Here is a 27,567-nt window from a genome sequence, read left to right on the forward strand (position 1 = left end):
AAAAGAAAAACTTCAACTATCATTATTTGATTCAGAGTGATGCATTCCTAAAATATAAGACAGCATAAACAAGTTTGTTGTAATATTTGTAATATGTCTTGTGAAAAAATAATAAAGATGAGACTTAAAAAAAAATGAAGTAAGATCCTGAAGTGTGAACGACTCAAATAAAGAAAAAACATGACAAGTATCAAAGAAATTAATCAACGTCAAATCTAATGATGAAAAAATATGAAGATCACATGATAATGAGATTATTGAATTTAATCAAACAAAGAAGCAAAAAAAGCTTTAAAAAAATTTAAAAAAGATGAAAAAGATATTGAATGATTCAAAAATCAAACAAAAAAAATATTGGAGAAATTAAATCATGATTGTTTGAAATGATATATAAACTGTGAAATAATATTTGTTTTTTAATAATTTGTGAAAAATTATGTGTCTACATAATTAGATATAAAAATAAGGACCGATAAAGAGGCAAGGAAGAGAAAAATATAGTTATCCCATAAACATCACAATTAATGTCGGAATTAAGGTTGAAATCCTGCAAAAATGACAACCTACATCATCCCCAGTTACTCAGCTACAATCAGAAGTGACCAAAGAACATATATGGTTAAGGAAGACAGCCGCAGAGGATACAAAATTAGTTTGGAGAATCGTATAATCAAATAATCTATGTTCCACGATCATGTTGGAAAAACAAGGAAGCTGTTTGTCTCACTGTTTTACAAAATTAGCAAAATGCATGTCACCAGTAATCACCACAAGAACAGCTGCCATCTTTAAAACGATGGAATCTACTACCATCCCTGAAAATAATTTCTCGTTTGCTAACCAAGGCAATCAGTTTGATAGCATTGTGGCAATCATTGCAAATTCTATGGCTCTGGACAAGTTGCAAAGGAGTTGAACTAGGAGTATTAATAAGCCCAAACGAAATTGCTAGCTTTTCACTATGATGAAGTATCATCAGCTGTTCTCTTTCATCAACATCCGGAAGCATATTATTTGCCACGGGAGCATATCCACGCCGTGAGATTTGCAGCATGACGTAATCTAAATTATCATATATATCCTTCGTTTGAGGATGGGACTTGTCCCCGGTATAGAAAACATTCGCCTGCTTCTTTATTTCTATCCAAGTACAAGCAGGCACCATTCTCATGCCTTTTTTCCTCAAGGTTTGGACAACTTCTGCTGCTTCTTCCAATTTTCCAGAACCATTATAAATATTCATAAGCACAACATAATTAGAGAGCTTTTCTGGTTCCATTCCATATAGTTGCTCAATTGCATATTTACCAGGCACAAAATTCTTGCGAACCCTACAAGCTGTGAGCAATGCGGCCCACATATTTTTTGTAGGTCTAAACGAAGCATTTCTTATAAATGCCAAAGCTTCATCCAAGAGCCCTTCTCTGCCTAATAATTCAACCATACAAGCATAGTGCTTTGCCCGAGGCTTCACCTTGTAGTCCCTACTCATAGATTCAAATATTTCCCACCCACGATCAGAGAGCCCCGAATAGCTACAAGCAGACAAAACTGCCAAAAAAGTTACATGACTGGGCACCATTCGTTCATGAACCATGCGCTCAAATAATTCAACTGCCTCAGCTCCCCTTCCGTGATTACCATATCCAGATATTAAGGCATTCCAAGACCGGATATTTTTTTGGGGCATTTTTTCAAAGACATTTCGAGCATCTGCTATCCTTCCCCATTTGCTATAGAAGTCCACAAGTGCAGTATTAGCAACCATATCTGACTCGAAGCCATTTCTAACTAGACCAGCGTGAATATGTTTGGCATGTTCTAATGAGGCTAGCCTTGTACAAACTGCTAAAATATTTGTGCAAGTAAAATGATCCATTTTGGTGCCAGAATCCTGCATTTCATAGTACATGCCCAAAGCTTCTTCACTAAAACCGTTAAATGCATAACCCGCGATAATACTGTTCCATCCTACAGTGGTTTTTTCCGGCATCTCATCAAACACAAATCTCGCATCCTCAATGTTACCACACTTGCTATACATGTCAATCAATGTACACGATACAAAAATATCCTTACTCACACACATCTTCAAAGCACAGGAATGCAACTGCTGTCCAATACCAATCAGTTCCAGGCCAGCAGATGCTCGAATCATGGTTGCGAATGTCCTAGACCCAGCATCTGAGAACTCCTCCTACATCATCAAAAACAACCTGAATGCACCTATGTAGTTACCGGAATCCACAAGTCCGCAGATCATCGTGTTCCAAGAAACCAAATTCCTTTCTGGCATATGGTCAAATAATTGATGCGCATCAATCATCATACCACATTTTACGTGCATCGCCAACACCCTATTCATCATATATAAATCCAGACCAACCTCGGAATCAAGCATATGACTAAACACCCTCTTGACACCTCTTATCGATCTCAGTCCAATGCAAGCGCTTATCAGTGCATCATAACTACTATTGTCAACATCAAAACTATTCTCGCATTCCAAAATCTCAAACAATTCAAGAGCCTCGTGGTACCTTTTACACAAAACAAGCTTCTCAATTTGACCACAAATACCAGAACAAGAGCTTGAATTCATCATCTGGGTATCTTCCAAAATGTTTTCTTCATCTTCCGTGAAAATCTTTTCATCTCTTTTGAAAGGTTTAGGCATAGATCGAGGTCTTAATCCATGATCTAACATAGAACACCGAAATTGGGAAACGGGTGTTCTGCATTTTCCCTTATCGAATGAAAAATACTCGTAAAGTAGGAATTTTTGCTTGAAATTTGTTGAATTTGTGAGCGAACAAGCAAACCTCAAGCTGCTTTGAATTTTTTCCGATGGCACAGAAATATCCATAAGTCAGCCGGGGAAGGACTAGAGCGAATTACTCTTCCAAAAAACAGAAACAAATTAGGAAAAGGAAATAAATTTAACAGCATAAGATTCTGAGCTGTACCACTGGAAACCTTTGATTATGAACTGCGGAAGAAACAAAGTCCGAGCTTCGAAAAATCCGCCGATGGTTGTTGGCTGTTCCAACTAACGAACAGAAAATATGAATGTTTTTCGTCGGAGGGATTTCGATTTAAAAATAAGATTTTAACTATTTGATTGATTGAAATTATAAATAATAATAAAATGGAATTTAACTTTTTCCAGTAGAGTGAATTTGATATTAGATTTTGCAGCTCGTCTCAAATTCAAAATCTTGATCACAACATTCAAGCTATTTGATGAAATGTGAATGAATAAAAATGCAAAGATTGAACACAATCAACAGGAAATTTGAATGGATTTTTAATTAAAACTAGTTACTCTGCACACGCAATGCGTGTGTGCAGTCTTTTTTATCTTTATCAATTGACTAAAGTAAAATTTGACTAATTATAAAAGAACTAAATTGATATTTGAATTTTTGAAATAATAACAAATAATAAAAACAAAAGTGTGTTGAAATTTAAAAACAAAAAAACAAAAGTGTAATACTAGTATCATATAAGGATAAAGTTCGAAAAAAAATTGATGTCTTTCCTAGATGGTTATTATCATGTCTTCAACTTTAATAAAATATAATAGATTATCATTTATTTAATTTTGAAATTATTCGAACTATAAATAAAAATATAATTATTTTTAATCTTAGAATTTTTATTTTTCGTCCTCAAGTTTTGGTCTACTTTCCAAAATTTTAATTTAATGTTATTATAACCCAATATATTAATTGTGAGTTTGAATATAGAAATTGTAGCTTAAAAAAGTGCTTGAATAAGTCTAATTTTTTAAATTATTTTATTATAAAAAAGCATAAGCAATTTATGTGTTTGTATAAATGATGAAAAATGTTTTTTTTTAAAAATTAAAATAAAAAGTAGAAACAGAAGCACAATCAAAATTCTAACTTGAAGCATTTAATAAGTGCTTTTTAAAAATTGTTTTTTTAATCAATTGCTATATTTTTTAAAAAATAACAATTTATTTTTTAAAAAAAATGTTTTACTTTGATCGACTTTTCTAACCAAAAATGCACTACAAAGCATAATTTAATCCTAACATCTTCTCAAATTATTGATTTTATCTATAAGAAGACATATTAGATTAGATTAACACAATATATAAAATTTTTTGGTGTAATAAATCCGAGGCCATGTTGATTTTACCATTTCTAACTTCATTTTAACTTGAATTTATAAATATCCTTTTTTTTAGAAGACAAAATATATTATTCGTAAAACATATCTTGTGTATTTATAAGTTATTATCATTATAATAAATTTTATGAGTTATAATTACTTCTGAAGATAATATTTGGTTTAAACAACGAATGATGTAGTAAACTGAAAAATACAGATAAGAATTTTTTTAGTTTTGATCGTATGATAACACAAAACTATAAACATTATATCCAAAGACGGATCTAATTAGGTCATTGTTGAATTGTAGCTCATCACAATTTGTGTTTTAAACTTATATAAATTTTTTATTTAGCACATTAAATTCCACACTTTACACACTTAAAAGCAAACAATCTCATTAATTATAGGTCACAACTTCATTAAACAGTACAATATAACGACTTTTTCGTGGTATATATATAATATAATATAATGACTTTTTCATTATATATAATTTATTACATTGAATTGTTTAATAAGTTCTAGATATATAATTTATTATATTTTTTATAATAATATATAATTTATTATATTAAGTCGAAGTATACACTTACTATAATTTTTAAGTTCGTTTCCGAATGTGTTTATCACTATCGTATATTGCATAGCAAATACAGTCTTGACAGAAACGGAAACTAATTGGACAAAAGATAAACAAAATCAAGATTATTCCAGTTGTTTTTAGATTTGAGACGAGATTTAAATACTTAAAAAAAAATTTGAGACGAGATCTCGAACTCTCAAGTTTAAAACTGATGGCAATAAAACCAGCCAAATCAATAAAAAAAATAATTAAAAAACAATTAGGGTTATTTTCGACTTATATAGACCAGCCTGGTTTCCTCCTCTGTCAGAATATCATAGGACTTCCCTTTTACTCTCTAACATTGTTATTAAATATTTATTTATAGAAATATAATATAATTTACAGTTAAATTAAAAGGCGCCATGGATGGTGGTTGCGCCGCACCTTCGCCGCCCGATTCAGGCAATACTGCCACTGGTTCCGGCGGCAAAGCCACAGAATTTCTGGCCAACCTCCCATCTCGGGGACTCTTTTCCTCCACGGTCTTTTCCTCCAATCCGGTACTATTCTTTTTCTAAAACCCTAAATTTATTAATTTTTTAACAGAGGGTTGCTTCATTGCATGTATTACTAATTCTTTGATGCATATGCTACTGATTCATATTCATAGTGTTGGTCTGGATCGGTAAATTCTGGGAACTTCAAAGGTTTTTCAACCTTTGGTATTTGACCAAGTAACGTGCATTTAGATGCCGACGAAATGTGAAATTTGACCAAGTTGAATGCAGTTATCGGCAATTAAGCAATGTGTTTAGTTTGAATTAGCTACGAGAAGAAAATGGGGATTGGTTCTGGAAAAATATCTGAGTCATGACTCATGAATTGAGGTCACCGACTCTCATAAAGAAACACTGTGTATGTTGGGGAATGTTCAAAGGATGAAAATCAACAATGTATTTGGTACTGCAGATGGGCACCATTCCACTGGGAGACTATAATGAAAGAAGGCGGTAATGACGGATTTCTTAACTTGATCTTCCGTGACAGTTTATGTAAATGGACTTAGCCTTTCAAAGCTAGTACTTGTTGGTAACTTGCCAGGTGATGAATAAATATTGCAGATATGTTGATCTCGGAGTTCAAACACATGTTGAATTTGTTTAGGCATGTGATGTCCCCTGAACAAGCCAATGTTTCTTGCTGAGATCTGAACACGTCTGAGATTCTGTGTTATGAATGAAACATGTGGCTGAAAATAAATGTTACGGACGATTGAATCAAAAGGGACTACCAGAAATTTTCCCAACATTCTTGAATCTCAGACTGTTAGACACTCTCAAATTGTATCCTGAATTCTTATATTCTAAATATCATTTGAAAGCTAATGAAAACTGGAGTGTTATTTTTCTCAAATATATGTGCTTTTTCTGGTATCTTTCGGTGGTTGCTTATTTATTTCGGTAAATATATGGGAAAGGCCTATATTTAATGTTCATTGAATTCCCTGGAAATATATCCATACCTTTTCGCATTTGTTTTGTTATTTACAAGTTGGCAATTCTGCCAGGGTGGAATGCGGGTATATGTTTGTGATCATGATACATCACCTCCAGGTTCTTTGTTACATATTTTAATGATTAATATGTTTAGGTTCTGAAGATAAATGTTGTAGTGCTAATTATTATGTATCTCGGATATGATCATCCTTTTTTCTCAAACAACAGTTTGCAATCGGTCTTTCTGCCTGTAAATTGTTTACACAATTGTCGATGTATCTTTTATGGTGCTATTTGATGCTAGGACCTATTAAAGCATGTTTACTTTTTTGTGGCCAATCAAATAACTTGGCATGGCCAGCCTCTGACAATTACGCTGTTTATAGTTGTACTTGGAAGATTTTACTTTGTGTATGTAGCAACATGTTGATAGCTAATTTGGAAGATTGAATATCTCACCTTGATCTTGTTGTATCAGAGGACCAACTCATAAAAACAAACCAGACAAATATACTGATTAGGTCTCTTATGCTGAAGAATAAGGCCGCTTCTTCTGTAAAAGATGGAAAAAGTCCAGCTGCAGGTCAGAGTTCTAAGAAAAGGTGATGAATCCATCTTACTAGGGTGATAGCAGTGTGAGTAGGTTCTATATCCCTACCTTTATATTAATCTCTTTGTAACCCTTTGGTTCCTGTGCTCTTCCTCATCTTGTCAGGTCTGCTGATAGAGCTTTGGACGGTAAGGCTGCAGGGAAGAGGGCAATGTCCAGCTCTCAGCTAGGTTCTTTGCAAGGTGAAATATTTATCGTATTCTTTTTGGCAGCTTATTAACTGAACATTATGAAACTGTTATGACTCCCGAATCTTCGCAAGGTGGAGAGGCTTCCTCTCTTGTTAGTCACCTCTATGCACTCGTAGGGAGTGCGTGTTATCTAATTCTTAGGACAAAGAAAGTTCTTGGATGTTCTTCAAATGTGAGATAGTATTTAAGCTTAGTTGAATGAGTCTGAGCAGGCATTGGCTTCATAATTTGAGCTTGATATAAGATGAAGAATCATATAATTGTAGAAAGTGTAAATGTGGTGATTCCACCATTTTCCTTGATCTTAAGTGAGTGGATTGGGCCAAGCTGCAGGTGAACCCAAGTTTGATATCAGTAGAGGGCGAAAGAACTTTAGCTTTTTGATTAGACAGTGCCTTGAAAAACCACATCTTCTTTGTTTAAGTTCGTACTTCTAAGTCGAAGCAAACAACACTGCTGGTAATATTTTCGCTTGTTGACCATTACATGTGAGAATAAACAAAGATACAAGCTCGAAAGAATCTAGTGAGTTAAGATTTGAGTGGGAAACCAACTCTCTATTTGGTTAGACCTGAGAAAAGAGAAGGGAGCCCATGATGCACAAAGCAATGACCTTCCTTGATTCAAGTACTGCGTAATAATCTTGAATTTGTCCTCTTATAATGTATGTGGAATAGCTGAAGAAAGTGAGTGCATTCTGTTTCAATAGTTTATCATTGATTTTAATTATTTTGTTGTGACCAAATTACTATGATGCGCATTTTCGTATATGTAGAGGGATCTTCCCAAGTGGTGGACAAAAATCTGCAGAACTTGACAGTAGAAAGACTCCGTGCTCTTCTCAAGGAGAAAGGACTCTCACCAAAAGGGAAAAAGGCAAGTTCTATTGTATTCAACTTGTAGCTCCCATACCTTTTGTCCCAGTGTGATGAAAGATCATACAATGCAGCGACTTCAATTTTATTTACGGCACTCTTGCTTTCATCTCTGTTAACAGGATGAATTGATTGCTCGCTTGAGAGGATAAACAGATAACTGAGTTATGAGTTTGATAGGCATATTGACCTACAATTTATGTAAAAGCATCACGCTTTACTTCGATAGTCTCGTGTAAAGTGTGTTGTAGTGTGATGATAAATGCTGTAGAACTTCATTTTGTATTAACATTCCCATGCTTCTTTAATTCTTCATGTCTTTCTTGAGATGGCATGAGGGCATATATATGAGTAGATTTGGCTTTTATCTCACCTGTGCAGGTTTTGTTGACAAAGTTGTGGTATGGATGTGGTGAAATTGATTTTTTCAAAAAATTCAACATGAGCCATGCGCCATGTGTGGATAAATCCTCTTTAAATTTGCTAGTTTCAAATGACAAATCTATACACTACTTGTTCTATGAAACGTTATCATTTAGGAATCCATTATAAGAGTTTTTTTCGTTATATTTGTTATAATTAAGTCTCGAACTTGAACTCGCGTTGGAGCCATTAATGCGATATGAAATACCAAGCATTCAGTTACATTGTCTGGATGGACTAATCGGAAAGCTTTAGAGCAAATTTTGAACCATAATGATGCATCCTTTCCACCAAATACGAAACCGATATTCAATTTAACCATTATATAAACTTTTAATCTAAGAAGGCAATGTAAGCATATTTATTGTTATTTACGATAATTTTTTAATTAATGAAGTACCAAATTATAAATGTAGAACGATAAATCATATATTACTTTTTATATATCTAGTTAATTTAGATTTTTTATTAGAATTAATTTGAATATTTAACATCATCAATTGATCAATTGTTTACAATTATCTATATCTATATAAATTATATTGACATATAAAAGTTTAAATGAAATTATAATTCAAATTAAAATAAATATTTTTTAAAAAATAATAACAAAAATATGCGTCATTTCTAGGACAACACTCTACCTAGTTCCTTTCATGGAGTGAGGAATGAAGTTCAGTTTTAGATTGTTAAGTGTCATCCAACTAGAGTGGAAAATCATATGCTAAAGCGACTTTTGCTTGAAGGTCATCTTAAATAGAATAGTAAGTCTTTTGTAAGATTGTTTCACAGACAACTCTACTCATATTTACGATAATAAGTAATATTTTTGACATAAAAAGTAACATTTTTCATGCGTGACCCAAATAAGATATTTGTTTCACGAAATTGATCAATGAAATCGTAGAGTTTTTGTGTAAATAGAATTTGTAAATCTAGTAAAACTTTCATTCTAGTCTCATACATATGTCATGTTCATAAATATGTATTTGAAATGCTCGATGATGACGATGAATTTTGTATTTGAAAGTTGAAAGGATAAATTTATATTTTTTAGAAAAAAATCTTCAATAGAAAAAAATTTGTTTGAAATTTGTGGCATTCTCACACACTCTGTAGAATGAAAGTTGCAGCATAATTCAGATAATTGATAAGCACAAGACTCATTCGAACTTTTCATTCTGAACTCATAAGTTACGTAAAAATTGCTATTGCCAAGACATGGCATAAAATTCAACACAAATAAGTGGAAAAATATGTGGTGAAACGTAATTAAGCCTCAATGGATTCACATATTTTCTCCAAATGAAGGTGCTTCTCCTCTTCATCCATGAAAGAAGTAATAGGAAAATACCTCCCAATTCCCATTGGAGTCTTGAAGTAAATCTTGTTCCCCGCGGATTCGTCGATGCTCATTTCGACTATCGGTACCCACAGAAGAAGCTGTTTGCTTTTAACACCACTCATCTTTTTCATCTTGCCTTTCTCCACAAATGCAGTCACCTCTGTGTCATATCTAACAACACTATTCGTCCCTGCGAAGAAATGCTCGTATGGGGACTTCTGTTTCATCCAGACGTACCCGGTTTCACGCACTAGGCCACACTCTTCGAGGTTCTTGAGTGGGAGCACGCCTCTTGGAAATCCCAGTTCTTCCAGCATCTTTAGGGAGTGCTTGTAGCACTCCTCAGCTCCATGGACGATTTCTGCGTTCGCACGGAGATCTTCCCGCTGCTTGTTGCTTGCCATTTGCTAAGAATTTGGTGGATGAGTGTGAGTAATGGTGATGGGGATGGAAGAACATTGGCTTTTTTTACTTATATAGAGAACGTAGTTTGGCTGGTTTTGTGGTTGTTTAATTGGAAGTTGAACTGCAACGGTTGTGTTGGTGGAGTCGTTCACCAAACAGTGTTTATCATACGCTTACTCATTGTTTTATTTTACATTCGCTGCTCGTGAAAAAGTTTGTGAAAGAAAATTTATCAGTGCACAAATCTCTCTGGAACTTATCTAAATCTTATCCAAGTTCAAACTTATTCGGTTTGTTCTGTTAGAACAATTTTCATAATTTATTTATTTAGTTTGTCGATAACGAACAATGTTTACTGCTGCGAAAATTACGAGGATCGACCTGCCTGGTCAGGTCGCGGGGGTCGAGGGGACAGAGCCACACCATCATTCGCAAGGGGTAAGACAACTCTTTGGAAACCACACAATCATTCGCAAGAGGTAAGACAACTCTTTGGACACAACACTTTGTTTCATGATTGGTTTTAATGAAATGGTATAATGTTTGATGAAGAGTCGCTTCTGTTTTGAATATAATTTTCGTTTTTATATATATGACATCATTAGATCAAAAAAAAATTGGATTTTGATTTGATTTAGAAACCTATAAATACAGAATATCTTTATTGTATGCGGAGATAAATTTTTCATATCAATAATTAAATAAATCTAGGTAATAAATATTAGCTATACCCCAAATAGAATAAACTAATTGTATAGGTACAGAGGTGGAATACCTAAATGCCAATTGCCACCCAATTAATTATGTAAAATATTAAATAAATTTGGAGACGAACCTAATTCAAAACACGAGCTATATCCTTGAATCATAGCAAACTCGTCGTATTGAATAGTTCTCTTATGAGATAATCTCGCATATATTTGTTTGTGAGATGTGTTAAATATACTCATATTTATGACAAAAAGTAATAGTTTTGAGATTAAAAAGTAATAATTTTTCATGGGTGGCTCAGATAGAATATCTGTATCACAAATTTGACTTTTGAGACCGTCTCACGAGAGTTTTTCTGCTCACGATACTCTAAATGATAACGTGTTCAAATATTTAGTTAATTTAAGAAAATTGAAAATTATTATAAAAAATAGATTTATCAATTTACAATTTTGTTTGATTTATTTCTTTTTTGATAACTCAGATCTCCAAGCTCCCGAAAGAGTTGATTAATAATCTTTTTGTTGAGATTGACATCTGACGATGTTATTTAAATTGGTGTCTCAATCACGAGATCATATAAGAGATCTATATTTATGAAGTGGAAAGTAATACTTTTGACAAAAAAATTTAAAAAAATTATGAGTTTGGTTAATTCAAAGATCTGCCTCACTGAATTAATTCTTGAAATCGTCTCATATAATTTTTTTTTTTGTAGAAGAATTATTAAATAGAAACTGACACTCAGAAATTTATAATTTTGTATGATCAATAACTATATGTTCTCGTATCAAATGTATTAGTAATTTCTTACTGGTCGAGTTCAATTCAAAATGAAAACAATTTAATGAAAGAAACTTAAAGAGGGATTGCATTGAAGTGCGAATTATGGGTGATGAGATAATTGTGGTTGCCTCGATTATTTTCTAATCCAATTGACAAAGACATCTTCAATATTTGGATATATTTTGAGATTGACATGTGATAATGGCAAAAACTTGTGTGAGACGGTCTCACGGGTCGTATTTTGTGAGACGGGTATTTTATTTGGATCATCTATGAAAAACTATTATTTTTTATGCTAAGAGTATTACTTTTTATTGTGAATATCGATATGGTTGACCCGTCTCACAGATAAAAATTCGTGAGACCGTCTCAAAAGAGATCTACTCTGTGATAATAGGGTAAATTACATTTTGTATCAGATATATTTCGTTTCTTTGTATGTTATTAGTCAATTCACGATCTTATACGTTAACATGTATTTTTTTTTGTTCAGCTATTTTTCACCGGAATACTAACATGTACTAAACATTGCTAAAAAGAAAATACATGTTAGTTAATTAATATGGACATACGGTGAATTGATCTATATAATAACAAATATGACAAAAAAAGTGTAAATTACAAGACAAAAAATATTGTTGTTTATGAACGGACTAGATTTATAATTTTGTATGGTTGATAAAGTTTTACATTTTTTTTGACTCAATTCTGGTTTAAAAATAAAATAATTTAAAGGGTCGAGTAGGAGTGAGCAAGATTTCGGTTAAACCGAATTAACAGATCGAATCGAGCCAATTCAAAAATTCGGTTCGATTATTTCGGAAATTTGATCGGTTAAAGAGCCGAGTATGCTTTAACATATATAAATAATAAATATATTGTTAAATGTAAGGGTTTTAGTGTTCGGCTGCATTTGATGAATATTAGGAGCCGAAATGAATTGCGCTATATTAATTAAAAAAAACATTATTTAGAATATTGTATATATATATTATATGATGGATAGAATCGGTCAATATTTACAATGAAAAGTTATAATTTTCGACAAAAAAAAAATTTATGGGTCAGAACCGAGATTTATCTCACAAAATAGATCGAGGATCTTCTAATTTGGTTTTGGTTGGCTTGAATTTCAGCATGAACTTTAAAATTAAAGATTTCTGAGCTCGAATTCAAGTTCGATTAGTTTGATTCTTATGATATTAGTAAATTTTATTTTATTTTAAAAATAGTTGGAATCACGGCTCAAAAACGCAAAGTTGTTTTAATTAAAATTGTTATGTTTGTTGTGAAAAAGTAAAAATTTATGGTAAAAAGTAAAAATATCAAACTCTCAAAATTTACCAAACTACACACTTTATAATATTTTTCTCTCTACTCAATTGTGATTTTCTTCACAAATGAGAGATCTATTTATAGGAAATCTTTACATATAATCCAAAAATAAAATACATCATTACCTACATCATCACACACTAATTTTCAATATTTACAACTCTTATTTTCAACATTCAAATATTCAACATTCAAATATTCAATACACACATTTTAAATATATTTTTCAACACTCCCCCTTGTGATGATGATCATAATGATTGTCTTCATTACGTGTTTTTATACTGCCTCGTTAAAAACCTTACTTGGAAAAACCCATTGGGATAAAAACCATAGTAAGGGAAAAAGAGTGCAGTCACGTAAACTCTCCCTGATGTTGACATGAACAATTCTTCACAAATTTCGTAGATTGCGCATCCCAATATTATATATGTGCTTTCTGAATATTGACGTAGGAAGTGCCTTTGTGAAGAGATCTGATGAGTTTTCACTTGATTGAATGTGACGAACATCAATACATCTATTCTTCTCAAGCTCCTTGGTGAATGCGAAGAACTTAGGAGGAATATGTTTAGTTCTGTCGCTTTTTATGTATCCTTCTTTCATTTGAGCAACACATGCAGCATTATCTTCATATAGTATCACAGGCTTCTCATCAGATGATAATCCGCATGAAATTTGGATATGTTGGGTCATTGATTTTAACCACACACATTCACGACTTGCTTCATGTAGTGCAATAATCTCGGCATGATTTGATGAAGTTGTTACGAGCGTTTGTTTCTGAGAACGCCAAGATATTGCAGTGCCTCCACGAGTAAATACATATCCAGTTTGGGAACGTGCCTTGTGTGGATCAGATAAGTATCCAGCATCAGCATAACCAATTATACTTGGATTAGCATCTTTTGAATACAAAAGTCCCAAGTCTGTCGTTCCTCGTAGATAACGGAATGTATGTTTAATTCCGTTCCAGTGTCTCTTTGTTGGATATGTGCTAAATCTTGCCAACAGATTCACGGCAAAAGATATATCAGGCCTTGTACAATTTGTAAGGTACATAAGGGCACCGATGGCACTTAGATATGGTACTTCTGGACCAAGAATATCTTCATCATCTTCACATGGACGGAATGGATCCTTTTCTATGTTTAATGATCTAACAACCATTGGAGTACTTAAAGGATGGTTTTAAGGATCTTTTCTGTATAATTTGTCTGGTGAACAAACATTCCACATTCTTTTTGTTCAATTTGTAAACCCAGACAATACTTGGTTTTTCCAAGATCCTTCATTTCAAATTCTTCCTTCAAGTATGACACAACTTCTTGAATTTCCTTATTCGTTCCAATGATGTTTAAATCATCAACATATACAGCAATAATTACGCATCCGGATGTTGTTTTCTTAATGAAAACACAAGGGCATATTGAATTATTTACATATCCCTTTTTCATCAAGTGATCACTTAGTCGATTATACCACATTCGACCTGATTGCTTTAACCCATATAATGATCTTTGTAATTTCACAGAATAACATTCCCTGGGTTTTGAACTTTGTGCTTCAGGCATCTTAAATCCTTCAGGGATTTTCACATATATATTACTATCAAGTGATCCATATAAGTAAGCTGTAACAACATCCATAAGACGCATTTCTAAATTTTCAGATACCGCCAAGCTAATCAAATACCGAAACGTAATTGCATCCATCACAGGAGAATACGTTTCTTCATAATCAATTCCAGGCCTTTGAGAAAAACCTTGTGCAACAAGTCGAGCTTTATATCTTACTATTTCATTTTTCTCATTTCGCTTTCGAATAAAAACTCATTTGTATCCAACAGGTTTTACACCTTCAGGTGTAAGGACTATAGGTCCAAAAACATTACGTTTATTTAGCGAATTTAATTCAACCTGGATGGCATCTTTCCATTTTATCCAATCCTGCCGATTTTTACATTCACCAAAAGATTTTGGTTCATGATCTTCGTTATCATTTATGATGTCGATTGCCACATTATAAGAAAATATATCATCAATTTCATCTATATCTTTTCGGTTCCATATTTTTCCAGTATTAATATAATTGATAGAGATTTCATGATTCTCGTCAGTTTGTGGTTCTGACAGAACATTTTCATCATCATGTGTTTCTTCAGGAACACCATTCTCTATTTTGTGATCATCATGTGTTTCTTCAGAAACGTCATTCTTTATTTTGTGATCATCGTGTTTCTCTATGAATTTTCTTTTTCGAGGATTTTTATCCTTGGAACCGACTGGCCTTCCACGCTTCAGGCGTTTAATGACATCATGAGTATCTTCCATTTGTTTCTTTGGAATTTCAATTCGAGCAGGGGCATTTGCAGCATGTATATATGATTTAGTTACCCCTTTTGTGTCTGCAAATGCATCTGGTATTTGATTTGCTATTCTTTGCAAGTGTACAATTTGTTGTACATCTTTTTCACATTGTTTTGTTCTTGGATCCAGATGTAACAATGATAATACATACCTATGTAATTTCCTTTTCGGTATGTTTCTGTTCTCCCCCTAACATTGGGAAGATTTCATCATTAAAATGACAATCAGCAAAACGTGCTGTGAACACGTCGCCTGTCTGAGGTTCAAGATATCGAATGATTGATGGACTATCATAACCGATATAAATTCCAACCTTTCTTTGAGGTCCCATTTTCTTTCGTTGCGGTGGTGCAATAGGCACATACACCATACATCCAAAAATTCTCAGATGAGAAATGTCTGGTTCTTTACCAAATGCAAGCTGCAATTGGGAGTATTTATGATATGCACTTGGTCTGATGCGAATTAATGAAGCAGCGTGTAAAATTGCATGTCCCCATATAGAAATAGGGAGCTTTGTTTTCATAATCATTGGTCTAGCAATCATTTGCAGACGTTTAATTAATGATTCAGCCAATCCATTCTGTGTATGTACATGAGCAACAGGATGCTCAACAATGATTCCCATAGACATACAATAATCATTGAAAGTTTGGGAAGTAAATTCACCAGCATTATCAAGTCTAATTTTCTTGATTGTATAATCGGGAAATTGATTCCTCAATTTTATTATTTGAGCAAGTAATCTTGCAAATGCAACATTTCGAGTTGATAATAAACATACATGTGACCATCTGCTGGAGGCATCAATCAATACCATAAAATATCTGAATGGTCCACATGGTTGATGGATTGGTCCACAAATATCACCCTGAATACGTTCAAGAAACATTGGTGATTCAGTTTGGATTTTGACTGGTATGGTCTTATAATAAGTTTTCCAAGAGAACATGCTTTACATTGAAACTTATTATTCTGAAAGATCTTCTGGTCTTTCAGTGGATGACCATGTGTATTTTCTATAATTCTGCGCATCATTGTTGAACCAGGATGTCCCAATCGATCATGCCAATTGGTTAATATCGAAGAATTATCAACTACCATGTTTGATTCAACGGGACTTATATGTGTATAATGCAATCCAGTAGGGAGCATTGGTAGTTTTTCAATCACATATTTCTTTCCTGATTTATATGTGATAAGACACATATATTTCTCATTCCCTTCATTCATTGTTTGAGTATCATACCCATGGGAATATATATCATTAAAACTCAACAAATTTCTTTTCGATTGTGGTGAATATAAAGCATCATTGATCAAAAATTTTGTACCATTAGGTAACAAAAATTGTGCTTTACCACATCCATTAATCAAGTCTACAGGACCTGATATTGTATTCACCGTTGTTTTTGTTGGTTTTAGTTCCAAGAAATATCTTTTATCTCGGAGGATAGTGTGCGTTGTACCACTATCGGGTATGCAAACTTCAGCTTTGCTCATAGCATTTTCCATATTTGAATTTCAAAAAAAATATGCAATGAAATAAATTACTTGCAATATATATTTAAATATAACACAAATCATAATTATACAATAAAACATTATTCTATGAATACATGAAAAATAGATTATTGTACATTTATATTCTACCATTATATTGTTCATTTTCAGAGAAATCGTTGAGAAAATCTGCAGCATCAATATTGTTCATTTCTATCCCACCAACATATTGATCATTTCCAGAGAAATCATTCATAAAATCACCAGCATCAAAATGAGTTGAATCACTCAAACGGTCACTGCGTTCAGTGAAGTTGGTCTCCTTTTCTTTCCCCTTTAATGATTCTTTATAAAGTTTACAAAGGTGCTCAGGGGCTCGACAAACTTAGGACCAATGTCCTGGAGTACCACATCTGTAACAAGAACTTTCATATCTTTTTGAGTGCTTCTCATTAACACTTGTATTCTCATGATGCCTTTTCTGTGGATGGTTTGGGACGTTCTTTTGAGATGAGTTATAAAAATAACTATCTCGATTATTTTCAAAACCACGGCCTTGACCACGACCACGGCCAATTCCACGTCCACGTCCACGTCCGCGTCCACGACCTCGACCTCGACCAAAACCTTGTCTTTGAATTTGATTTTGGTTTCCAGGTTTAAATTCATTTTTATTTACAGCATTTACTTCTGGAAATGCTGTTGATCCAGTGGGTCGGGACTGATGATTTCTCATTAATAGCTCGTTGTTTTTTTCCGCCACAAGAAGACAGGCGATGATTTCAGAATATCTCGCGAATCCACGTACTCTATATTGTTGTTGTAGAGTAATATTTGATGCATGAAACGTGGAAAATGTTTTTTCAAGCATCTCAGATTCTGTGACCTCATGTCCACAAAATTTTAACTGCGAGATTATTCTATACATCGCCGAATTGTAATCACTGACTTTTTTAAAGTCTTGGAATCTCAATGTATTCCATTCATCCCGGGCGGTCGGAAGTATAACTTCTCTTATATGTTCGAATCTTTCTTTTAATCCCTTCCACAAAGCCATATGATTTTTTTCAGTCAGATATTCACATTTCAATCCATCGTCGAGATGTCGACGCAAAAATATCATGGCTCTTGCCTTTTCTTGTGACGTGCATATGCCATTTTCTTTAATGGTCTCGCTTAGACCCAATGACTCAAGATGCATTTCTACATCTAGAGTCCATGGCATATAATTCTTTCCCGTTATGTCGAGCGCAACAAATTCGAGCTTTGTTAAATTTGACATGGTGGTACTAAAAAAAATTACGATGCATTTTATTAGTTAATAATTATTGCAATACAAAGTAACGGATAAACAACAAGTACAAGTATTTGTAAAAATAAAGAAAACGCACGAGGAGGATATTCTCCGATAAATACAAGACTCGTGAGTATGATAACCAAAATAATTAAAAATAACTTTGAGAAAGTCATCTTCTTTTTTCTTCGAAAAATTTGATGAAGAATAATTTTTAGAGAAGAAGAGAAAGTTGGAGTGATTGAATGTGTTTGTGAGATGATATTTATAGGGTAAAAACTAGCCGTTTTGTTACCGTTTATGACCGTTGCTGTACAAAAAAATAAATGTATGTATTTGTATAATTTTATGGTAATAATATGGTGAATATAATATTAATCATGTTTAAATAATTATGTATATCATATCACATTATTATAATGAGGTGTCGTAAGTTATTTTGTTTAAAAACCTTATAGGCTTTTATACTTGTCGTATCCCTTACCGGGAGTGTGGGATGTCGTCTAAAACATCCTCCCAGGATTTATAACAAGTTTTTGAAAAATTTATTTTTATTATTTCTAATAATAACATTATATTATATATTAAATATATACATAATAAATAAATAACAGTAAAATAAATATTATTACTTTTGTTACCTTTTTCTTCTGTTTGGAGCTTGGAAAAGGATGGAGGACTTTTAGAGCTTCGTGCTGATAACGTGTTGTGAAAAAGTAAAAATTTATGGTAAAAAGTAAAAATCTCAAACTCTCAAAATTTACCAAACTACACACTTTATAATATTTTTCTCTCTACTCAATTGTGATTTTCTTCACAAATGAGAGATCTATTTATAGGAAATCTTTACAAATAATCCAAAAATAAAATACATCATTACCTACATCATCACACACTAATTTTCAATATTTACAACTCTTATTTTCAACATTCAAATATTCAACATTCAAATATTCAATACACACATTTTAAATATATTTTTCAACAATGTTAACGATACAATGAACATACTGTAATAGTGTATGAGTAATTAATAAAATTAGTAAGCATTATAGTTTCTTAAATTATTGATATAATATAATCAATACACTAAAATTTTAAATGTTATTATAAAAATTATAATATCAAAAAATTTTATGTTATATATATTATTTTTTATGAGAACTCCATTATGATAAATTGACCGAGTTAGGTGGGCAATTCATTGGCGGAGTCGTGTTCCTTCTTTGCTAATGTTAGTGATGGGAGAGAGGGAGACTGGATTGGAGATCTACATACTTGAAAAACAAAGAATGTTAGTGGGGTGCCGGAAAAGTTTCCAGCATATCAACTCTGATGCTCAAGTCAGTTAAGTATTCAAGCTAAGGAAATGAAAGTTCTATATAGTAAGTGTTTGAGAAAAATGTTATGTGAATATCTAGAACGATCGGGCAAACCTGAATATTTATATGAAAAATGTAATAATGACACTTTTTTCAGTGTTCGGTCACTTGTCACGATCAGACGGTTGTCCATGCTCTGACCCTTGACATTGTCACAACTGATAACTTATACTGCTTTTATTCTTGTTATATCACCCTATGGGTATGTTTGGTTGAGTAGATTAAACAAGGATACATGATTAGTCAAACAGTTATCCAATGTTTGGTTAAAAATTTAAGATACTTTAATAATCATTTTGACCCGGTTTAAGATCCAATTTTGTGGATAACTATTTGATTATTAATATCACAAATCAAGTGGGATACACTATCATAAATAATCAAATTACATTTTTTTCCTCATATTTCTTAATAGAAAGACATTATAGAAATTAAATTATTAATTAAATTAATAATATCATTATAATTAATGAGATGTATAATAAAAAATAAAATTTACAAATTAATAAAAAAATAATTTTTTAATATTAATATCAATATTAGTATTATTATGCTATTCCTTTCTCCATATACAATTCAGATTCTAGATGAACTGACAGATGGAAATGCAATCATTAGTACTGGTGTTGGACAACATCAGATGTGGGCTGCACAACATTATAAGTACAATAGGCCTCGGCAATGGCTAACTTCTGATGGCTTGGGGGCTATGGGTTTTGGACTTCCAGCAGCCATTGGAGCTGCCGTTGCAAGACCAGATGCTGTCGTTGTGGACATTGATGGTGACGTGAGTTTCATAATGAAAGTGCAAGAGTTGTCCACAATACGATTGGAGAACCTTCCACTCAAGATCATGTTACTAAACAATTAGTATCTGGGGATGGCGGTACAGTGGGAAGATCGCTTCTACAAGTCTAATTGGGGGCATACATATCTTGGAAATCCTGCGAAAGAGAGAGAGATTTTTCTAGACATGCTTAAGTTTGCAGAGGCATGTGACATACGCGCGGCTCGTGTGTCAAGAAAGGATTATCTATGGGCATCAATTCAAAAGATATTGGATACTGCTGGACCCTACTTATTGGATGTAACTGTACCTCATCAAGAACATGTCTTGCCCATGATCCCGAGTGGAGGTGCATTTAAAGATGTGATCACTGAGGGCGATTGGAAGGACCTAATATTGATGCTACAAGTACCAGGGCTGGATATGGATGCTTTGTAATGGGGTAGAGGTTTAAGGAGAAAGAGATCGGGCTACTGTCTCAGCTCGTAAGTTAGTAATATCCTATGTTTTGGTCTTGTAAGATTAATGTGCAACTTTTATTTGTAGTTGTTGGGTGTTTTGTGGATCCCCTTATGTTTGAACACGTTCTTCTTCTGCTGTATTGTTATGCAGGTTCGATATGGATAATGCTCGATTTTGATGAAATCTTCCTATGGATTAGGTGCATCTCGGGATGCGTCTATGAGTCCTGGTTATCAATACCACCTCGCTTGTTTGGTTCTTTATGTTTCTGTGATGTAATTATATGATTAAATAAATCTCTTTCAGTCTGTATTTCATTTGTACTTTAGGATATTTTGAGGTGAAAACTTCACAGAAACTATCGCAAGACATAATTTTTTTATGTTTTATGTTGCTGCACATTAATCTGTAAACTGAGATTCAAACCAATAACTATCGCAAGACATAATTTTTTTTATTCTTCTACTATTATTTTCTGGATATGTCGAATGTGTCATTCATTCTAGTTGTTGCTACTCTCACTCACAGTGAAAAGCCGTCCAAATTTTCTGGTGTTAACTTCAAACTTTGGCAGCAAAAAAATTCTCTTCTATCTCATCACACCAATCCTGTCCCGATTCATGAAAGAGGAAACCCTTGTTGTCGCAGAAAACAATACCTACACCAGTGAAGAAATGTTGTTGATGCTTGGAACCACACTGATGTACTCTGCCGAAACTACACAGTGAATGGACTCGATGACACATTATACTGTGTCCATTGTTATGTCAAGATTGCCAAGGAACTGTGAGACTCTTTGGAAAAGAAATACAAGACAAATGACAAGGACATCAAGAAGTTTGTTGTTGTAAAGTTTCTGGACTTCAAAATGATGAACACAAAAACAATAATAAGCCAAGTGCAATAAATTCAGATCATTCTTCATGACTTACTTGCTGAAGGAATGGAAGTGAATGAATATTTCCAAGTCGCTTCAATCATTGAAAAATTGTCACCTCTGTGGAAAGATTTCAAAAACTGTCTGAAACACAAACGTAATGAATTAAAACTCGAGAATTTGATCGTGATACTTCAAATTGAGGAAGACAACCAAAACACTGATGCCAAGACATAAAAAAATGACGGAGGCCGAATGACCGAATCCAAAGCCAATCTAGCAGAATCAAGAACTAGTTACAAGAGAGAGTGCCCCTACAATGACAAGAAACAAGAGAAAACCAAGAAATTCAACAGAAATTGCTAAAACTGTGGCAAAACGAAGCACATGACCAAGGATTGTCGTCTTCAAAAGAAAGACAATAAAAAACATAATCATAGGCAAGCTGACGTCGTCGAAGAAAAGTATGTACCAATAGACCTTATGGAACTTGATCTATCCGCTGTTGTGTTTGATTAAGTGATGATAAAAATTTTATTTTTTATTTTTTGAAACCTGAGCAGGTGAAAGGTTTATATTTACTAAAAACCCTAATCCCATAGTGAAACTCTATCTTCAAGTTGAGAGAAAGACGAAAATACAAAATCGGTATGAAGATTTGTGAATGTTAATTAAAACGAGGCTAAAAGTGATTATATCATTGTTGCACTATTTGATTGTTAGCTAAGTTTTAGTCTACTTTTCTACGGGAAAAATATGGAAAGTCCCAATTTTTTTTAAAATTTTAAGTCAAATTATTAAAGTTCTTAATGGGTTTTAAGATGATTAAGTTTTCTTGCTTTCCGCTGTTTAATTATTGTCATAAAGTTTAATTATGCATGTTTATTAATTTGTTTAGTAGTGGTTCGGGTAAGGACGCTGCAATTTTCCTAAATTATGTAGGTAGATTTAGTTATTTCCTTGTAATTTTTTTGTTCGAGATAACTAAGTCTCGGATCCATACTCAAGTCCGGTCAGTAGTGAATGCAGTAACATTACATTTTTTTGTCTAGAACAATATCATAGTCGTACTCTCAATATAAAAAAAAATTTCTGAATAAAACCATGTTAATAAATATCAATGAAATCTCGTATTTAAATATCATGATTTTAAAATTTTCATACTATATAAACAAATTAAAAAGTTTTAATAATCGAGACATGACAATCAAATGTGTAATGTTAATAATTACATATATATACGAGAATCATAAGTAATTTTATTTAAAAAATTATATTTATTTTCGAAAAGAAAAAAATCGCGATTTGTAAAAAAATAAAACAAATTATTGATATAATTTGGGGGGTGTATGCTTGGTTGTTTTGTTTAAACAGAACAAAAAAATTAAAATTTCCAAACTTAAATATAAAAATTAAAATTTTTCTCCGGGCTTTCAATTTTTAACAAATTTTTATTTTTATTTGTAAAATTTTCGACATCATTCTTATAAATATTAATTTATTCTACATAATTTATTATTTAATAATATTATTATTTAATAATATTATTATTGTTATTTTTAACGATATAAAAACTTTAATTTTTATTTTAATACAAAAACCTATGTATGTGGGAGTTACTTAAAACCCTATAAAACCCCAATGTGATAAACCCTGATACATAGTAGAACTCTATTAGGTCAAATTCTTTAAGGTTTCCATGGCGGTTGATGGTAGGTTTTGTCTACAATCGGAGTTCAGGAGGTTTCTTGACAGGCGTCCAAAGCTAAAGTCTCTTTCCCGTTTCAGTGACTTGTTAAACAAGGTACTGAACTTGGGGATGATTGTTCCCGGATGTTGGTTTTTTTTCCTTATGTAAATTATTGATCAGTGACGTAGAATTAGGCATGTCTGACCCTGCTCGATTGGTTATAGGGGGACCTAGTTACAGAAGATGAGGTGGTTGATGCAGTTGGGCAATTGCTTCTGCACCCAAAATACACAATCCCGTTGTTGGGATGCCTCAGGCCAATTGCGGAGAGGATAGTGGAGTGTACAACGAAGTTGGTTCACTCGGCTCGAAAACTAATACCGGACGATGATTTAATGGAAGAATTTGATGAAGAAGAGTTCCTCAGAGACTCTGAAAATGTAGACGGTGCCGAAGTTGCTAACATTATTTATATTTATGTCAGTCGCAGGAAGGGATTGCGTATTCACGAGCTTGCGTGCCTTGCCTTCTACCGAGCTCTTGATTTGATTCCTTTTCTCTTGGGGTAAGCTAGTTCATGGGATTCCCTATTTTTTCCCTGGATCTTCTTTTTGTACCTTTTGATGAAATTGTGAACATGCTAATTTAATATCGTGCGATTCTGCATTAAGTAACATTTGGTTCTCAAGAGATGTTTGAGGAACTAGATAAGAACAGAAGCTTGGAAGAGTGATGGGCTTTTTTGTTATGCCAACTGGTAAATGGATGCTATAATAAACCCTAGAAGTTAGTTTGAAGGTCAATTTATCACGACCATTATTTACAGAATAGTAGATTATGCATATGAGTTCATGCGTATGAACTGTTGAGCGGTGGAGACACTATGTATCGAGGTTGCTTCAAACTCTCAACTTAAATTATATGTTTTAGCACTATAGATTTTTAAAAATGGACAAATTTCTTCTTCACCCCAGAGATATGCTCTGTGAGATTTTGACCTCAACTTTAAGGTCTTTGCTCTACTTTGGTGCTTGGACCGCTACGTTGGTTAAAAGATTCAAATTGCATTGTTACCAAAAGATATAGCTTTTGGTAAAACTCAAGAGTTGTGTTTATTAATTGGTATTAGCATTAATGTCACGTGCTTGATTTCCACGAGTTAGATGTTGATGCTATTACTACGAGGGGTTGAAATAATTGCTTGTACCGAGAGAATCATCAAAACATGATGCATAAGCTGTTTTAGCTTGGGTAAATCAGCAATTACTCGATGTTACAATTATTTTACTGGGTTGACGATCAATGATATAGTTAAATAACCTTTATTTTCTTATGCTCGATAGTTTGTGTTTTCATTTATGCAGCATGGTTTAGATTTCTGGCTCAGATTGAGAAACTGATTATAGTATCTGTGTCATTGGTGTAGGTCTATTTTAAAGTATTTTGAAGATGCTCCTGCTCCTTTCGAAAGATTTGTGCATTGTGAAACATTTTCAAAAACTGACGCTAAGGTATATTTAACAATTTTTTAAAATTTGTTTCCCTTGATACGAAGATTTCCATTGGTTAATGTCTCTTCTTAGGATTACTATCCTTTGTAATCCTTCATCTTATTTTAATAAAATCTAGTTTCGTATCAAATAAAAAATGTCTCTTTCTAATTCAAATTTCATTTTGTCTTCTTGTGATTCGCTTGCAGTTGCTTTGACTCGTCATATTCGTTATTTCATATAAATATGTTAGTGGGATAAGGAAAACAAGCTTAAATTAGATTGATGTGTACAACATGCACTCTTTAGTTGACTGAGCAATCTTCTGACGATTTTTCTATTGGACTAGGGTGCGTTGCAAGCACAAATGTTAATGATAATTTCAAGTGACCAATAGGTAGTATGAAGCTGTAATTTTTTTTAACTATGCGAGTCAATGGCTGGTGGAATAACACGTTGGTTTCTTTGGTTGGCAGCCGGCAGGTCATCTATACATTGATCACATAACGTGCACATGCACTCGATATCATGTTATCATGGCATTTATTTTTAGGACATTCTAATTTGTTGTTTTACCAATTTATTTTTTTAATTATTGAAAATTATAAATAATTTTCTTTATGAAATAATTATCTTCTAATCATCTCTTTGTAGGGAGCAAATCGGTTGTTAAATGTTGTCCGAGCTTCATATGGTCTTTTGATGATGAAAACAGATATTTTCATGTCATTTTGGGATTGGTCATGTTATTTGGACCTTTTACAGAAGTATCCAGATTCAGTCTCATTAGATAATGTATCAGACATGAGATTTAATGATGAATTGAGGGATATTGTGTCTGACATAAGATGGTGCAGCATAGAGATATTATCATTGGTTTTGGGGTTAAGCTTTGAAGCATCTGCAAACCTTGGTCGTGACTCTAAACAATCCATTCACAGCCTGCTGCGGTAAGCTCACACATTAGTTGTGGATGCATACTATGAAATTTATGCTCGTGCGAGGATTTCATTATTTTAATCGACGAAGCGACCATGGTTCAAAAGAGAGGGGGGTGAATTTGATCGCGTTCATTTTCTAATCCATGTAAATAAATAGCTCATTCGTAAATCAAGACATATATCTTTTTGTAATTGATATAGTATAAACATCTTTATTAATATAATCTTGTTTCCTATCAAAAAACAATGTGGAAGATAATAGACACCGTACTAGTAGAAAAGGATTTTATTGATGGAAACTAGAAAGTTGGACAATAGCTTATTATTTTGAGTGTGGAATTATTTTTTTTCTTACTTTTTTGTCCTCGGAAAATTTCGGGGTTCATATGATGTATCTATCTGTCCCTTTTATATTTATAGCTGGCAAGAATTTTGCATGGAAGTATCATTGGAGAAAGGTAGTTGGTATCTTGAATCTCCCATACAAGAAACATCGGCATTGGTTGGACAAATGGTCGATCTCGAAGAAGGTTATTATTTAAGGAGTTGTAGGCTTAATTGCTCACACAAGCTCTCTACAGTGGCCCATGGGATTGTACCTACAAGGTATGATTAAAAAAGTAAACAAACTAGGAGAATAATTTGAAGCTTCACTTTTACAAATGTCCTGCTTTATTAAGTGAAAGTGAGATACCATACAGGTTTAACTTCATAGCTTTGACTTAGAGCAAGGTGGATGTTTATTCACCATTTTCCTTTTGACCTCTATATCTTTGTAGTCTCACTTACATAAGGGCAAATAGTTTCAAATTCTACTTTAGGCTATATGCTGGTGTTTAAATTTTTTGACATTTGGCCACTTTCTCCTTCAGGTATCCTGGGAATTCTTTTTTCTTGAGATCTAATATGAGAAAAAGTTTTGAACTGGTCTCTCTGGCTGTGAGTCAGAGATGGCCTGTTCTTCTCTATGGCCCTTCTGGTTCTGGGAAATCCACATTTATTAACAAGTTGGCTAACACCCATGGCAGTAGAGGTACACATTTTTTGTTTAGTGTATCAATCAAACATGCTTAAGAAGACTTTTTGTGTGGGTGTTCGCTTGTAATTAACTTCGAATGGCTACTGCAAAATACTCATGTTCGTCACTTTTCCCATGTCTTCCCTCCTAGACGGGAACTTGAATATATCTAGTTTCTTTCTGAAAAACAGCTTTAGTTGGTTAGGCAATGCCAATGCCTCACACTTGATGTCATGAACATTTTGAAAGGAGTGAAACACCTTGGTTGTATGAAATATACTCACATTCACGTCTATGCACAAATTCTCCTCGAGTGCTATATTCTTAGAAATATTTCATTGCAGTTAAATGTTGTTACAAACCTGGTTATTTTTTGTTACATACTTTGTGCTCAATGTGTGTTCAATTTAACACGAATTTCATGTGAAGCATATTTTCCAAATAAATTTATGTGTTTGGATGGGATCATGGGAGCAGCTTGAACTACTCTCTCTCATTTTTTCACTTCTTTGCTGTATAATATCCCGAGTGAAGATGGTGATTTTTTGTTTATTTCAGACTCTCTACTCTTTTGGTTTTGCTAGATTCATTTAATTTTTAGTACGATGACATCGTTGTCTGCTTAAGACTCCACGTGGACTTGTACAATGGGCAAATCAGAGCAATGAATCTTATTTTCACCAGAACAGAAATAATGTCCCAACAGATGTCGCAACAACACATCACAGCTTAAATGTGTATCTTTGTGTTTATAGTATATGCATATTATCTCCAAAATCTCGTATTTAATGATCTGTGGTCTAAATATTATTGGCGAAAACTAGCACATGCCTTCATCAATTGATGTTAATCCTGTATTTCAAATTTTG

The 27,567-nt window shown here is 33.2% G+C and overlaps 4 protein-coding genes and 1 pseudogene across 4 annotated transcripts in view; 3 read left to right on the forward strand and 2 right to left on the reverse strand.

The window, feature by feature from the left end:
• Positions 1–491: 491 nt before the first annotated feature.
• Positions 492–3,096, reverse strand: LOC142521147 (pentatricopeptide repeat-containing protein At5g50390, chloroplastic-like; annotated as a pseudogene).
• Positions 3,097–5,037: 1,941 nt separating this feature from the next.
• On the forward strand, positions 5,038–8,252 carry LOC142521075 (protein LOWER TEMPERATURE 1-like). The gene is made up of 6 exons (XM_075624265.1): positions 5,038–5,268; positions 6,276–6,321; positions 6,683–6,806; positions 6,920–6,996; positions 7,781–7,881; positions 8,003–8,252. Exons 1-6 carry the CDS (start codon positions 5,131–5,133, stop codon positions 8,030–8,032), a joined length of 516 nt encoding a protein of 171 aa, XP_075480380.1. The 5' UTR covers positions 5,038–5,130; the 3' UTR covers positions 8,033–8,252.
• A 1,323-nt stretch (positions 8,253–9,575) lies between these two features.
• On the reverse strand, positions 9,576–10,052 carry LOC142520417 (uncharacterized). The gene has a single exon (XM_075623398.1). The coding sequence runs from the start codon at positions 10,050–10,052 to the stop codon at positions 9,576–9,578; it is 477 nt and encodes a 158-aa protein (XP_075479513.1).
• Positions 10,053–19,292: 9,240 nt separating this feature from the next.
• LOC142520418 (acetolactate synthase 1, chloroplastic-like) lies at positions 19,293–20,658 on the forward strand. The gene is made up of 3 exons (XM_075623399.1): positions 19,293–19,394; positions 20,014–20,220; positions 20,326–20,658. Exons 1-3 carry the CDS (start codon positions 19,293–19,295, stop codon positions 20,656–20,658), a joined length of 642 nt encoding a protein of 213 aa, XP_075479514.1.
• A 2,546-nt stretch (positions 20,659–23,204) lies between these two features.
• The window catches only part of LOC142520796 (midasin-like), a 39,014-nt gene continuing 34,651 nt past the window's right edge, over positions 23,205–27,567 (forward strand). The window contains 6 exon segments of the mRNA XM_075623924.1: positions 23,205–23,363; positions 23,474–23,814; positions 24,676–24,760; positions 25,394–25,689; positions 26,101–26,286; positions 26,553–26,713. Coding sequence (XP_075480039.1) covers positions 23,259–23,363; positions 23,474–23,814; positions 24,676–24,760; positions 25,394–25,689; positions 26,101–26,286; positions 26,553–26,713 — 1,174 coding nt within the window. The 5' untranslated portion in view covers positions 23,205–23,258.

Source organism: Primulina tabacum, chromosome 12, assembly GCF_025594145.1.
Source record: "Primulina tabacum isolate GXHZ01 chromosome 12, ASM2559414v2, whole genome shotgun sequence".
Classification (NCBI taxonomy): domain Eukaryota; kingdom Viridiplantae; phylum Streptophyta; class Magnoliopsida; order Lamiales; family Gesneriaceae; genus Primulina; species Primulina tabacum.

Excerpts from the sequence above, each read along its gene's own strand:
- LOC142521075 (XM_075624265.1), top strand. The coding sequence starts at position 5,131 with ATGGATGGTGGTTGCGCCGCACCTTCGCCGCCCGATTCAGGCAATACT. Across the intron at positions 5,269-6,275 it reads CGGTCTTTTCCTCCAATCCG|GGTGGAATGCGGGTATATGT; the intron begins GTACTATTCTTT and ends CAATTCTGCCAG. Across the intron at positions 6,807-6,919 it reads GGTCAGAGTTCTAAGAAAAG|GTCTGCTGATAGAGCTTTGG; the intron begins GTGATGAATCCA and ends TCATCTTGTCAG.
- LOC142520417 (XM_075623398.1), bottom strand. The coding sequence starts at position 10,052 with ATGGCAAGCAACAAGCAGCGGGAAGATCTCCGTGCGAACGCAGAAATC.
- LOC142520418 (XM_075623399.1), top strand. The coding sequence starts at position 19,293 with ATGGGAGAGAGGGAGACTGGATTGGAGATCTACATACTTGAAAAACAA. Across the intron at positions 19,395-20,013 it reads ATATCAACTCTGATGCTCAA|ATTCTAGATGAACTGACAGA; the intron begins GTCAGTTAAGTA and ends TATACAATTCAG. Across the intron at positions 20,221-20,325 it reads TTGTGGACATTGATGGTGAC|TGGGAAGATCGCTTCTACAA; the intron begins GTGAGTTTCATA and ends ATGGCGGTACAG.